The sequence below is a fragment of the Diplotaxodon limnothrissa genome, linkage group LG11 (genome assembly GCF_057381915.1).
Source record: "Diplotaxodon limnothrissa isolate DT_005_m linkage group LG11, D_limnothrissa_male_GT1.1, whole genome shotgun sequence".
Classification (NCBI taxonomy): Eukaryota; Metazoa; Chordata; class Actinopteri; order Cichliformes; family Cichlidae; genus Diplotaxodon; species Diplotaxodon limnothrissa.
The window spans coordinates 31,010,610-31,025,774 of record NC_140606.1 but is presented as its reverse complement, the minus strand read 5'-3'; the positions used below and the strand labels follow the sequence as shown (position 1 = coordinate 31,025,774).

Sequence of the window (15,165 nt, the reverse complement as noted above, 5' to 3'; positions counted from 1 at the left end):
GAACGCACTTGGTCTACTACATCGCGGTGTTTGTTGCCTCTTGGTGGAGGCGGCGGAGGCGATGGCGAATAATTTGCCAAGCTTTTTATTTACTACGCAGCATCCCACATCGCCAGACACGGGTCATCATTCCTCCTTCTTTAAATTTATGGAATGTGATGTTCTGTAAAAATTTCAGTAAGTGGCCCCCTAATACCTCCTTCCCAATTCACTCTCATTTAACTTTACCTTCCTTCCGCTGTCTTTTATTATGGAGGGGGCGGTGGGGTGGATGAGGGAGGGGAGGTGGGAGGGTGGCGGTGGGGGAGTGGAGAGCTGTCTGAGGCGCTCTATTGATGACCTCACGGTAGTATGTGGCAGTGCGACGGGACGAAGCCGCTGATTGGTCGCCCGTGTCACAGCGGCACTTCAAAGCCGGAGAGGAGCCTACAATTGTGGAAGAATGGGCGGAACACATCATTGTATTGCACACCTCTAAAAAAACAGTGCTCTGATTCATAAATATAAAAAGATCCTCTGAGGAGGGCTGTGTTTTTGTGTGATGGCAACTTCACTTCTAGGGGTGAGTCTAAAGGACTTTCTTACTGGTTTAATTAGTTCTTGTCATTGTCCTGCGGAGGGGGATTAAACTTACATCGGTCGCAAAGTAGCAGCAAAGCCAGTGCGTTGGTTATATTTCCAGCAAGCGGTTTGTATGATAAAGACGAGGCTCTGTAAACTGCATATAGGCTGAGTTTGGCTGTCATCGGCGCTCAAAACACGCATGTTTTCCCTGCTGTCCCGTTTGGCATGCATTTGTAAGCGCCGTCTGACGCATTTCACTTGTCTACTTTCTGTTCATCCAGGTAGGAAATCAAGATAATCTTCTCTGTTGATTACCAAAACTTAAACAAAAATACAGCTTATTAGTCGTCTGCTGAAAAACAGGGAAACTGTTTCTACTTGAACGCTATTTCCCGATCCGAAAAGAATGCATTAAAATGCCTGTAATTAATCTGTGGAACTTGTAAGTCGCTTACATATTTTCTTGTCCTTTCAGGAGGAGCCGAGGTTAGGATCGACTCCTTTAGCCATGTTAGCTGCAACATGTAACAAAATAGGGAGTCCGAGCCCTTCACCGTCGACAATTTCGGATAACTCCTCGTCATTTGGAAAAGGTTTCCACCCGTGGAAAAGAGCCGCTGCGAGTAGCTGCAGTCTCGGATCCGGCCTGCCCGGTTTCGGGGTATCGCGTAATGGATCTGGCATCTCGGACTCTTTTGGCACCAACAGCTCCACCGGATCCAGTGCCTTTTCCCTCACGTCCGGTACCTCGTCTAGTTCACACTTTGGAAACGATTATTCGGTTTTCCAAGCGTCCGTGTCGAGCAGCTCTCAAGAGTCCAGCCACCAGCCGGTCTTCATCTCAAAAGTGCACACCTCAGTGGACAGTTTGCAGGGCATCTATCCGAGGATGAGCGTTGCGCATCCTTACGAGTCCTGGTTCAAATCGTCTCATCCCGGGATCCCCACGGGAGACGTTGGTACCACCGGAGCCTCTGCATGGTGGGATGTGGGAGCGGGATGGATTGACGTTCAGAACCCTAACGGAGCAGCAATACAGACGTCCTTACATTCCGGTGGACTCCAGACCTCCTTGCACTCTCCCCTGGGCGGATATAACTCTGATTACTCGAGTTTAAGTCACTCTGCTTTCAGTACAAGTCCATCTCCACACCTGTTGACAACCGGCCAACACCTGATGGACGGTTTCAAGCCGGTGTTATCCTCTTATCCCGACACAAGCCCCTCTCCTTTAACCGGGGCAGGAGGGACTATGCTCTCCGGGGGTCCACCTGCGTCTTTAGCGGGGTCTCCGAGGTCATCTGCCCGGCGGTACTCGGGAAGAGCCACCTGCGACTGTCCAAACTGCCAGGAGGCGGAGAGACTGGGACCGGCGGGCGCCAGCCTCCGGAGGAAAGGTCTCCACAGCTGTCACATTCCAGGCTGTGGGAAGGTTTACGGGAAAACCTCGCACCTAAAGGCGCATTTGAGGTGGCACACAGGCGAGAGGCCGTTTGTGTGCAACTGGCTCTTTTGCGGAAAAAGGTTCACTCGCTCCGACGAGCTCCAGCGACATTTACGCACACACACAGGGGAGAAGCGATTCGCTTGTCCGGTGTGCAACAAGAGATTTATGCGTAGCGATCACCTGAGTAAACACGTAAAAACTCACAGCGCCGGGGGATCTGCCGGCTCTGGCTCCGGGGGCAGCGGAGGGAAGAGGGGGAGTGATACCGACAGCGAGCACAGTGCACCGGGAAGCCCTCCATGCCATTCCCCAGACCTGTTGCACCCACCTGAGTCTGCCCAGGGAGTAGGCATGAACGGGCTCTAAAAAAAAACTCCCCCAGTGAAGTGAAAACTGTAAAACAGCAAAGTGTCGTGATGGAATTGTCCGAGAGGACATGAAAGTGGACATACTTTGGTGCATCATCATTGTCATTTAATGAGAAAATCGGCCTCTATGTTTCTTTGACTCTTTCCAAGTGCTTAAGACGTCCAATTGAATAATTTCATAGCCGTGCCATCAGAAACTTCTCATCTGCGGTGTGAAAGTGTAGTCAAGTCCTTGTGTGACACACTGTGGGAGGGCACGATCAAAACTTTTTATGTTTCTTACTGTTTTTCTTTTGCAGCCCGATCCTGAATACGCCTGATGTTTTATTTGTCCGGTATAAGACGCGAAAGACAGAAAACACTGCTGTCAAAATTGTAGGGCCTGAAAAAGTTGAGCAACTGCTATCATGCATATTGTTGAAAACCAAACACTGGCACTTTATTATCGAGCAGGGGAAACTGTTGCTGTCAATGTGGATGGACTGCTCGATAGGAACAAATACCTGTAGAGTATGGCGGTGAGACACGGGAGTGATGATCCCATTAAATAAAGTGATAAAGGAAGAGCAGGTGTTTATATATATATATATATATATATATATATATATATATATATATATATATATATATATATATATATATATATATATATATCACTGCTATTCTCTTCGCAGCCTACACTATGCGCCAACTTTATCACTAGGCCTGTTGAGGTTACTTAGACTTCGCTGCAAAATGTGTTGTATATAATTACAAATGTAGGTTAGAATAATTACAGCCCAGTGTAAAGGTGAGCAATGTATTTGTCCAGGAGACGATTTTGTATAGGTATTTCTAGCTGTATATGGACTCTAGTAAATATTTGAAAATATACGGAAATGTACTTGGATTTTCTTTGATATGATATAAAATGTATTGTGGGGAGTTATATTTAACCACGACTTTTTCTTGTATTTAGGGATCTATCATTAGGCGCACTTCGAATTTATTTGTAAAGTTTTGAAATCATTTACTGTTTACCCACTCGTTTAATTTAAGTAAGCATGTTGTAAAGTGATTTTAATTTTACAATGATATTTTTTTCTTTCTCTCTCTCTCTCTCTCTCCTTCTCTCTCTTACTCCGAGAATGGCTTTTTATGTGAGCCACTCAATAAAGTCAGTATGAAATCAGAAGCACCTGATCGACTCAGTTTGTCGGATTGCTGAGTCATTAAAAAAAATGTAAACGCCTAAAAGAAACTCATAAATTACACTTTGCCTTCATGTTACATTACAAGTCCGTGTGTTTGCTATTAATGTGAAAAACTGTTGAGTTTCGTGATCTCCGTAACGGCCTCCAGCAACACCAGGCCCTTGCTCGCAGCTTAATTTAAATTTCAATAATAAAATGTAACAATTATTTAGAAACGGGGAGAAAATTCAGTGTTATTTAAAAAAAAAATCTATTTAGCTTGAAATAAGTCATTATCGTTTAAAAAAATCTGTTAAGCAGAAAAATTCAGCCTCTTAACTTTTCTGAGGACGCGGCTTTACCATTAAACCACGGTTTATGATGAGTTAATTTGCGTATAGTAAATACTCGCAGCAACACACTGTAATTAGCATTTTTATTTTGTATTTATCACTAGGCTACTATTCTTCTTTGTTTCATTCTTTATTTCCATCCAAATCTCCAGTATATTTTCATCCTCAGGTTTTTCCTTCTCACTGGTCATTCTTAAAACACTCGTTTTTCTTCCGTTTTTGTAAATGTTACTAATAAATGCACAGCAGGTTGAGTGCCTACGTTATTTATTTTTGTGTGTAAACATTTAGATCGTCTAATGAGGACAGCGCGCGTTCTTCTGCGGAAAGTTTTGTTTCCCTTCAGGCTGGACTTAATTTGACCTCATTTCAAGTCAGAAAATTACTTAAAATCAAGATTCGAAGCAAAAGCACAAGAAATCTGTGGACTTTTCCATTCAGATGTGCTCATTTACTTTACTTGCCTAACACAGAGACTTTTATTTCATTTAGTTGAACATCGTATTTCATGTCATTACAGCTGAAAATAGAGACCGTCTGTCTTTCTTTTTCTTTTTTCTCTTTCTGGTTTCTGGGTTTAAGGCGTCAAATTTTAAGAGCCGATTGTAACATACAGAGTGCGCACTGACGTAACATTTCCCATCTTCTAAACTGTTTTACAAAAAATAAAAAGTGATGCGTAGGGAAACTAATATAATAAAAACTGAATTATTCTGAGTTTTTTTTTCCTTCGGATCTCTGAGAAACAGCTTAATCTCTAAACTTCAGAAAGGAGGCTTTGAATTTAAAGCTCTGTAGCGCCATCCAGCGCTATTCTGCTCAACCGACAGTATTTAAAGACCAGCCCTGGATCATCCTGATCAGATTTAAAGCTCGGATTTCTTTTCACTTCGTAGAAAGCATATTGCGATGCCTTAAGCAATTCTGATATATAATCATATCTGATATTAAAGCATGGTTACATTTATAATTGTTGATGCCAGACCTGATTAAAAGTTTAGCCTCTGATTTCAGCTAATCGTCTAATAATGGATTATGCGCTTTTGTAAGTTTACCCACCTCGTCCTCGTGAAGTGTTACTGAATCTTCAGACAAAGTTTTGACTCGGACAGTTGTAAGACTCCTAAACATACTTTGTACTTGTAAACAAGGTTAAAGTGATCATTAAAAAAATAAAGTCCTTACACTCACAGCTGCTCCGTTTAGCAGTACACGAGGAAAGCTCATCAGAGTGACTGGATATTTTCTGGGTACATCAAGCTCACAGTCTCCAGGTGTTTTGCTGACATGATCTGAAAAAGACTCACAATAGCAAACAGACTCAGTTTCATCTGCTTTTCAATATTATTTTTAAATACTTCCACACTCATTTGCACATTTTCATACAAATAAAGTTGCTCTACTGTGGTCCAAGGATGAAAGAAAAATGAAACAGAGGAGTGCACAAATGATATATCCTGCTTTTACTGAGTTCATGAATCCCCAAAGTGCTTTGGCATGTGGGATTTGAATATAGAGATATTACAGCACTTACACAGCTTTAACCAAAGATTTTGTAGCTGATTTATATGTAGCTGGTCTGCTTAATAAATGTTTAGGCAGTCAAATTTCCCTTTAAGCATAAAATGTAGAACATTTTTTGTTTGTTTTTTAAATTCTGGCTCATTTAGGGTGAAAAGACTTCATGATTCAAATAAAGTAAACCTAAAACTGAGTTTTAAAAAAATAATATCATAATAATAACTAATTTTTAATTAGTTCAGCATTGTATTTGTGGCTTACCATATTACTGCAAGTTAAGTTTATAAAGTGATGCATCTTCATTTTTTTTAAATTAAAATCGTTTTAAACATTTCAGTCAGAACACAACAGGCTTGTAGTTTTAAAAGCCGCCTCCAAAATAATCTAACCAGCCAAAAAGTGAACAGTTAATATGAGAGACTCATCTCAGCCAAACGTTTCAGTGCACCACTCCGTGTTGTCATACCATTAGCACCTTACTAGACTGTTGTTGCATCGCGTGGTCCTCAGAGGAACGTCCCACCGCTGGCCTCATTTGAATTAAGCTGGCCACAGGAAGTGCACGCATGCCAGGATGAAGAGGATGGGCCTGCCAACTGTGGATGAAGGCCACAATAACAGCTATGGTCAGAGCACACCGTGTGTTGGCAGCCAAGTTTATCGTTGATCCGGTTACCTAGAAAACAGGAAAGAAATAATATTATGCCAATGATGCTAAAAATTAGCATCGATTTATGATTTTAGGGTTGTTTAATGAATCTAAAGCCAAATCTTTTGGAGGATAGATAGATAGATAGATAGATAGATAGATAGATAGATAGATAGATAGATAGATAGATAGATAGATAGATAGATAGATAGATAGATAGATAGATAGATAGATAGAGAAATGAGTGAATGAGAAATAATATTTTATCTGTAAGGTAAATTTCTGTTTTCCAGAAACAGACAAAAGTATGTACAACTTTAGAGAAATAGGAATGATCACCTATAGTACAGACAAGGTTCTTGATTTGACGTTTTTCATTTCTACTTAATGAACATTTGAGCCATAAGTGAGATCTGAGCCACAACCCTCCATTTTTTCTTGTAATCAAATGGCGAAACTTCCATAAAAAACTTAACCAAAGCTTCGTCTTTACTGTCATTGGACAGCAATTACTGGCTTTTAAAAAGAAAATGCCAGATTGGAAGTCATGTACCTTTTCAAATCTGTTACTCCCTGTATTTCAATACTTCATGCTTGAAAATAATTTAATTAGCTTTATTTTTCTCTTACAACCACTATTTACCTAAACCTTGAAAATCACAGATTTGTGTTTCATATAATCTCATCAGAGCAGTTTTGGATCATTAAAAACATCAACATAAAAACAACTTTACCCAACTTCATTGTTTGAAACAACACACGCTGGCTCACCAGTTGTACGGTAGAGAAATGGCTCCATCAAGTGGCACGATATTGTAAACATTAGACATCCACTTTAATTCGGATTTCTAAACTCAAGTATCTTAAATTAACAATCAAGCTAAATAAAGCTTGTATTCCAAATGAAAAGACTCTTGAGAAACTATAGATTGTAAAATGCCCAGTGAAGACCTTTGCAGGCAGTGTAGGCTACAGACTTTTTCGTCCATATATTTTGGACAATTATTAATTTTTTTGCCAAAAAGCCCCAGATGCGATTGAACGGCGGTCTTTGCGTTTTAATTCAAGGGGTTTTAAGTATTGCTGTTTAGGAACCGCAGCTATTTCTGTACACAGTCCTCAATTTTAACAAGCTTAAAAATAATTGGACTATTGACTGACAAGCATGCAGCTCAAACCTGTTTCCTGATTTCATCACAGATTAAGCAGATAAAAGATCTGGAGTTGATTCCTGTTGAACCTGTATTTTGTATCTTTTCACTGGAGCTCTTAATAGAGTGTGCAAAGAGATGTTGGTGATAGTGAAAAAGACAATAATTAGATTGAAAAAACAAAGTAAACCAACCCGATTGGCAGCCGAAACTTTAGGAGGGGCCAAATCAACAATCATACAACAAAGGAATGCACTGGCCAGCTCAACAACATCAAAAGGCCTGAAAGACCAAAGAAGACAACAAAATTGCACAACTTCCCAACATCCAAGTTAAGAACAAGAAGGTAGGAGTGCCACTGTCAAGGTCTCTACATTTACATTAATACCTTTATTAATGTAAATACCAAGAGTTAACAACATGATGCAAGCCACTGGTTACACTGAAGAACAAGAAAGCCTCAAAGTGAAAACAAACAAACAAAAAACATAAATATATTGTACAACATCCATCCATCTGTTTTCTTCCACTTGTCTAATTCAGGGTTGCCCATTCCAGCTACCATAGGACAAGAGGTGTGGTACACTCTGGACAGGTTACCAAGTTAATCTGTGCAAAGTTTTTTTGTTTTGTGCAGACAGACAACTATTCACACCGATGGGCAGTTTTGAGTCACCATATATGAAGGAGAATGCACTACATTTCAGTAAAATAGAAACATGAATATATAGCATGAATATGCTATATATAACAGGTTTGCAAATGCTTGCTACTTAGACCTATACACTCTGTATCAGCAGATGATTATTACCCACAGCGAAATCCAAGCTACAGCAACCAAAGGCCGTTTCTTTTTTTACTTCCAGTGTCATAATCTACTCAAGAGTGCTTATTGCATTCCTGGAGAATTGCTTGAGGATGAAAGAGCTTACATCAGAGACCACAGGCCAGTCGAACAGTTCTGAAGGAACATTTCAGCTTTAGCAGGATATTCAGTAACAACAACAATAACAGCCGGAAGATTCCTCAAGTTGTAACTTACATACACGTCTACTACCGAGCTCTGCCCTTATCTTTTTTTTATATGAGCGCTAAATCATCAGTGTAAGTTACACTGTAACTTATCCTTAAGTTTGTGCTAACGATTAAGCTCCTTTTATGTTGTTACTCGAAATGCAGCGATAAAATGCCACAGTGAAGACCATGAAAAAACAGCAAACACATTCAGTAAACTGAGAAGCAAGAGAAATGGTAGGTTTTTCTGTTGTTTTTGGCTTAACTATACACTGCGTGACTTTCACGCGTTGCAACCATGTACAAAAAATATATATATATAATATATATATAAATACATAAAACCAGTTATGCTTCTTCAGGCTGTGTAAATTAACCTTATTTCATGTCGGTGCACCAGCCTGTCTAATATGTTTTTGCAACCCCTATAGCGCTTATCAGTCAAGTCACACTTACATCGAAACCACGAGTATCGCTCAGTTTCATGCGTGCGTAAACACTGTGTTGCATTGTGGATATTGTAGGCACTGTCTACCTAAGGCCACTCCTCCTCCGGGATTCCGGTAATAATTTAAACTTCCAGTCCCAAAATGCTTAGTGGCCAAAGGCAAATAGACTAAGAAGAAGCTGTGACGTGAGGAGGTCGGGGTTCTCGTTTTCACGCCCTAAAAAGCAGCGCTGATGATACTGGATTGACCTCTTTTCTAGCCAAAGAGCTGAAGGAAATCTACAAACATCTCGTGCTGACGGTTAGATCAAACTTTGATTTCTTTGTCTCGTATCTAATAGTTTTTCGTCTTGGTGTTAATATTAGGAGCACTCAGATGAACAGCCGAGGCGTTAGACTTTATGACTTTGTCGCTACTCAGTGAAGTCTACACCTGTTCAGGTGCGAAAATGGCAGTGACGCGTGTCTTGATGTTGTAGATGTGTTTAGAGAAGCTGGAGCTGAGGGACTTTGTGTTAAAGTGTTTCTGATCGGATTGTGAATGAATCAAAGATTTGCTTGATAGTGTTTTCATCTGATCAGAGGGGAAAAAATAATGTTCGCGTGAATTTAATTGGAGCTGTTTGCTCAGCCTCGAATAATAATGGAAAGGAAATGCAATGCAGATCAAGTAAAGCAGTGTTTCTTCGGAAAATACACGGTCTGTAGTACAATAGGACTGGACTTTGATCATAGGAAGAAGCTCTTTGTGAAGTGACTAGTGTGTCATAGGCTTGACAAGACCAACCTGTTTTTGTGCACTGGTGTAAGAAACCACATTATTAATGACTGACTCACTGTGACAACTATTGAATGGGTAGTGTCATTTTACGCAAACAAGTAACAAACTGAAGAGTTCAGACAGTTTGGAGCAGCTTTCTGTAACAGACTGAAGCTCCGCCGAAACCCTGGGGCCCATTCTGCCTGACGAAACACCTGTGAGACAGAACAAAGCTGTAGCTTTACTTTTATTGTGAAGGTTGTTGCCACCTGTCACAACACTTTCAAATTCATCTATATTTACAGATATTTGTAGGGCTGCCACTTGCTTTTATATTAAATCCAAACTGGAAGTAAAATAATGGTATCCCATTAATAAAGTCTTAATAGTGGGGTAATATTGTGGAAATAAAGAGACAGTAGCTACATAATACAATTTAATTAGCATTTAATTACCAAGTTAGAGTTTGAGATCAAGCATGGTTTTCAGCAGAATTATATTAGACAGAAATGTGTATAATGGGATAATAACTAGATGTAATAATATGGAAACAAGTGCCAAGAACTTTTTAATTCCAAATATTTACACAGAAATTATAATTTTCTTGCACAGAGGTTATATTTTTTTAACAGTACCATACTCTTTTTAACTGTCTTTGCCTTACAGCAAACATTTGCTTTTGTTATTAAGCTGTTATTTACATTTCAGTCTAATATCATCCAGCTAAAAGCATCCTCTAATACCAAGGTATTTCTTAGTTATTATCTTCATAATTAAATTGTATAGCTTGATTATTATATCCTTAGTTCCAGATTATTTCTTGTTTTGTTTGAAAAAAAAAAAGCAAATATTCAAATGTTTATAAATATTTCGCTTTAGTAGTGACTTAATTGTCATCTGATTGCTGTTCATTTTCTGATGAGCAGCTGATTTGCACTGGGATTCCTATTATATTGTTTGAGGAGTAATGTAATTACGCCCCAAAATAATGAATCCATGTTTATGTTTACAGATGAAAATATGGCAGCTGGAAGAACCAGGTCCTTCCGTCGTGTTGGGAGTCTCATGCGGAGTAAATCCGAGGGCACCCTGATTGATCTGACTGACAGCACCCCACCCAGCAATAACTTGAATGGTAAAAAGCTCAGTTTCAAGCTTAAGTGACCTGTGCTTTGAATTTGAACATGTGGTAATAATGTTAACCCCCATCTCAATTTTCACAGGTGGGCTCGTGTCAGGACAGACACAAAACTCTGACTGGACATTTTTGCAGTCAAACGTTTCACTTTCATCTCCGACTAAAAATCCTTTTTGGAACAAGATATCTGCGTCAAACCCTTTCTTAGAAGATATTGTACACATCGGCACAGACAAGCATAGTTTTGATTCATCAGATTTACATGAAGACCATAAAGGGCATCAGTACACAAGTAACGACGATGCCATCAGCACTTCTTCCAATGAAGGCAACGTGAGCAACTTTCTGGAGAGCAGACAGAACATCAGCAACAAGTCTGGGAGATGGAGGAGTACTTCACACATCATGGATGATATAGAAAGAAAGGTGCTGAGACAGGAGAACACCTTCGCACCTCCCGTGCCGGTGCTGAGTCCAGATTTTGAGTGGCTAAAGAATGACAGAGAGGCCTATAAAATGGCTTGGCTGAGCCATAGGCAGCTAACACGCTCATGCCTGGACCTGAATGTGATTAGCCAGAGCCCTGGATGGGCTCAGACCCAGGCCACTAACTTTCAAGTTATCTGCAAGATTGGCCATGCTGGTGGCTCAGTACAGTTACCGGAGTCAGGAATTACCATCCATATACCAGAAGGACATGTTCCTCCTGGAGAAGTCCAGGAAGTTACACTCAAAGCAGTGCTAAATCCTCCCCCTGGACTCAACAACAACTACATGACAACCATTAGTCCCCTCGTTGAGGTGGTTCTCAGCAACATCAACACAAAGGAAACTTTGTCCCTGGAGATGAAACTGTCAGGAGAGGTGAAGAGTGATGATTCAAGTCAGGTGATGACCACTTTATACGGGCTGGTGTCCAACAAAAGAACAGGCCCTTACAACAGATTGAATGACTGTTACGTTCACAAGAATACGATGCAGTTGAAGCTCCAGGATCTGAAGACACACTTTTTTGTGATTGCAGTTGCAGAGGCCTCTGCACTGCAGTCCCCTGCTACATCAGTCTGGGATTACCTTGACCGCAAAATCACTGTCGCAGTTTATGGTCCCAGATACATCCACCCATCATTTAAGATCGTGATAGTTGTCTGTTGCCATGAGGACGTTCCACCAAAGCTCCCGTTTTCTGATATCTGCAGAGGCAACAAATACCTGCCTCCTGTTGTGCTGCAACTTTGGGGAAAACATCGCTTTAAACCAGACAAGCTCAGCAACCTTCATGTTGAAGTCGGCATTACTGACTCGATGTTTAAAATCAAAGCTGAAGACAAACTGAAAGAAGTGAGAGAAAGTCAGCTGAAAATAGGGACAGTTTTGCATCTGCCCATTGCATTATCTAGTTCTGGTAATGCAGACATGACCCCTTTTAAACTAGATTTACAAGTGAAGGAATCAAACAGTTCAGCTATTGCAGATTTTCAGGTGCCTTCCCCTCCTGCTGCACCCATCAGATCAGAAAAGCGAGCGACCAGACAGATAGAAAGGCCGGTCAAAATGATAAAACCTATTCCCATCACTGAGGAATGTCATTCAAATTTACCAGAATTCACAGACAGGCCTGTGAACTTGCAGTGCTACGGTGTGGCCCTAAAGTCTGTCTTTCGTCAGCCACGTGTAGAATATCTCCTGGAGTACTTCAAGGGTGACACAGTGGCTCTCCTTTCCAGAAATCCAGTTAAGTCTGTGGGAAACTCAAAAGTCAAAGAGTGGTATATCGGATTCCTCCGAGGGAAGACTGGTTTGATTCACTGCAAAAACATCAAACTCATAACTAGGGACCAGGTGATGGACTTCTATGACATTGAAGTGACCACAGAAGTCCTTCTGGAGAACATGACGAAGCCCTTTAAGAAACTTACTTACATGTACTCTGCCATCCAGACACTGGTCACCGAGCACATTACCAGCTGGAGATGTTTTGCAGATGCTTTAGGGTATACCAAGCTGCCTCAGGACGCACTCATACGGAGGCATGCTGAAACTGAGCCCGATAAAGTGGCGTGCATTCTGGAGAAGCTGAAGGAAGACTGCCACACTGTGAGGGGCAGGAAGTTTCTGCATGAACTCATCGTTGTAAGTACAGGAAGTAAATAGTGGCCTTGTTTTTGGTCCATTTTCATTATGCTTGCAACATGCTAGGTTCATCCCGATGTCACGTTCCCCAGTGTCAGGTTAGCAGCTATAGTGGCTGCCTAATACTCATGCTGCCTTATCTTAGATCAATGCTGAGTGTTTGTGTTTTTCCTCTGGTCTATAATACAGTTTATCAATATATGTTTTTTTTGTCTTTGTATGTTGACTAATCTTTGAGTTACTAGCTATAAAGACTTTTCTTCTCTTTAACGTCATGAACTAGCAGGCAAAAAAATCCACCAGAAATTTGCATTTAAGTCCTATTTCCAGAAAAATGTGACCTAATTACAAAAAAAATCCACAAACCTCATTTGATGTTGGAACTATTTTCTGTCTAAAAACTACAGACTTCACACTGTGAAAAAGTAAGCATGGATCTACCCGACCTGGAACTACATCCCCCTCCGCTCACCTGAGCAACATTAGGTCACTGCAGGCTTCCTTTACCTGACAGCTTTGGGATGAACTATTCCTTTAAAATCCCCTCTGCTTTGCCTCACACTGTACTCTCTAATTGCTTTCATTATAGCTAATTTGTATTTTTAATATGGTTGTCAAGGGCCTGCTGAGGATGGATTCAGTGAGTCTTGTTGCCCAGGTCATACAGAACACTGTCATTCTGTCCACCGCCGTGGAACTGGGAATTCGATGGCGGGAGCTCGCTGAGAAAATGGGAAAGTTCTCAAGCACACAAATAGCTACGCATGAAGCACCACATCGAGGGAAGAACGGTGAAGTCGGTCCCCAGGTCAGTTAAATGTTTTGTTTTAGGAAAGTTATTCGAAGTTTCACATCTGACAATTAAAAAAAGAATAACGATGTGTTCTGTTTCAGTCAATGTGGAAGCCTGCCTATGACTTTCTGTACTCCTGGAGTCTTCGCTATGGAGATAGCTACAAGGACCTAATCCAGGATCTGCACCTGGCCCTGGACAAAATGAAAAACCCTGCCACGAGACATTGGAGGCACCTGACCGGTGTGCTCGTCACAGTGAACTGCCTCAATGTCTTTCGAGCCTCTGCTTACCCAAAAGCCTAAACCTCCTCTTCCAGCAATCAAAACATCTTTTGTTACAAGGTGGTGAGGTTCGAATGGTCATGTTACATATCTTTTCTGGTTGTCTTGTGGCTTTGCTTACTTTGTCTCGATGTTCATTTTCTGCACAGAGCATTAGAACTCACACAGCTACATTATATATTAGAACAGCTAACACACTGTTGAGAAAAATATGAGAAAATTAAAGTGTGATGTCTGTTATAGTGAAATGCCACATGTCGTTAAAGTTAATTTTCCTTCTGTCAAATCTCCATGAGGTTAGCCAACTACCATCAGGTGTCCTGGGTATTAACAATGCTCCTGATGTGTAATTATTTGTCAGATAAAAGATAAAAGCTGCTCATGAGTCAGTTAAAACAACTAAATAAAAGCAGAATGAGTCCAGAGGCACTCTGTTGGTTAAAATTATTTACAAAAAATAATATTACAGTTACACAAATCCATCCTCTATCGTTGATATGCGAAAAGGGTTTTTTGTTTTTTCCTCCAACTATGTCATCTTTCTATAACTTTTCTATAAATGTTTCCAAAATTCTAACCAGCAGAGTGCCTCAGGACTCCTTCTGCTTTATTTGTTTGTCTTTTTATTCCATTGCCTTTCAGTCGAAAGGTAATTTTACACAAATTTGTATTATTAAAAATACATTCCCAATACATGTGCTGTTTCTACACCTTTCAAGACGCTTCCACCAACAGTTTTTGCATAGTTATTGTAACCAATAATTGGTGAGTTCTCTGAAACAGGATCCACAGCAAGGCTCCTCTAAGTGTTTGTATCAGTGGAGTTTAAAAAAAGTTTAAGGCTTTTCTATAATATAATGTAAAGCAGCTGCATGAAACCGATAAATGTGAACACTGTTGCAAAAAAAAGAAAAGAAAGAAATCTAGGGTTGCATTTCTGAGTCCGTGAATGAAGTGTTAGGTCTGCGTGCTGAAAATAAAAACGCACGACCAAAGTCAAAGTACCTTGATGGCAGTAAATAAACTGTTAAGGAGCTACTATAATGTAACTTAAACTGTTGTTTTCTTAAATATTAGTGCTATTTTTCTAATGTAATGTAATATTTTAGACATGCACAAAAACAGTACTTTTATAATGTATACATTGTAATTGCAGTGTGTTCATAATTCATAATGTAATGTTGGGTTTTTTTGTCAAATGGAGAGTGGTGCCATGTACAGTACACACTGCCTTCAGTCTTTGATACCACGTTGTATGTAAAAAGAAAAAAGAAAAAAAGAAAGAAGAATAAGATGTGAATAAATATAAAAATATATAAATCTATTGTGATCATCTTTTGTTTTAATATACAGGTACAGAACTCCGATGA

At 40.2% G+C, this 15,165-nt stretch overlaps 2 protein-coding genes across 3 annotated transcripts; both read left to right on the top strand.

The window, feature by feature from the left end:
• Positions 1–541: 541 nt before the first annotated feature.
• On the top strand, positions 542–2,377 carry sp8b (sp8 transcription factor b). Its single transcript, XM_085365800.1, has 2 exons — positions 542–562; positions 1,040–2,377. The coding sequence occupies exons 1-2, from the start codon at positions 542–544 to the stop codon at positions 2,375–2,377; spliced, it is 1,359 nt and encodes a 452-aa protein (XP_085221926.1).
• Positions 2,378–8,898: 6,521 nt separating this feature from the next.
• On the top strand, positions 8,899–14,215 carry macc1 (MET transcriptional regulator MACC1). Of its 2 annotated transcripts, XM_085365799.1 has the most exons (5): positions 8,899–8,988; positions 10,460–10,582; positions 10,671–12,718; positions 13,338–13,526; positions 13,613–14,215. In XM_085365799.1, exons 2-5 carry the CDS (start codon positions 10,468–10,470, stop codon positions 13,814–13,816), a joined length of 2,556 nt encoding a protein of 851 aa, XP_085221925.1. In that variant the 5' UTR covers positions 8,899–8,988; positions 10,460–10,467; the 3' UTR covers positions 13,817–14,215. The 2 variants fall into 2 exon arrangements, with proteins under 2 accessions (XP_085221925.1, XP_085221923.1); XM_085365797.1 differs by lacking the exon at positions 8,899–8,988 and having other exon boundaries at positions 10,450–10,582.
• The last annotated feature ends 950 nt before the right edge of the window (positions 14,216–15,165 follow it).

Excerpts from the sequence above, each read along its gene's own strand:
- sp8b (XM_085365800.1), top strand. The coding sequence starts at position 542 with ATGGCAACTTCACTTCTAGGG. Across the intron at positions 563-1,039 it reads TGGCAACTTCACTTCTAGGG|GAGGAGCCGAGGTTAGGATC; the intron begins GTGAGTCTAAAG and ends TTGTCCTTTCAG.
- macc1 (XM_085365797.1), top strand. The coding sequence starts at position 10,450 with ATGTTTACAGATGAAAATATGGCAGCTGGAAGAACCAGGTCCTTCCGT. Across the intron at positions 10,583-10,670 it reads ACCCAGCAATAACTTGAATG|GTGGGCTCGTGTCAGGACAG; the intron begins GTAAAAAGCTCA and ends CAATTTTCACAG. Across the intron at positions 12,719-13,337 it reads TTCTGCATGAACTCATCGTT|GGCCTGCTGAGGATGGATTC; the intron begins GTAAGTACAGGA and ends ATGGTTGTCAAG.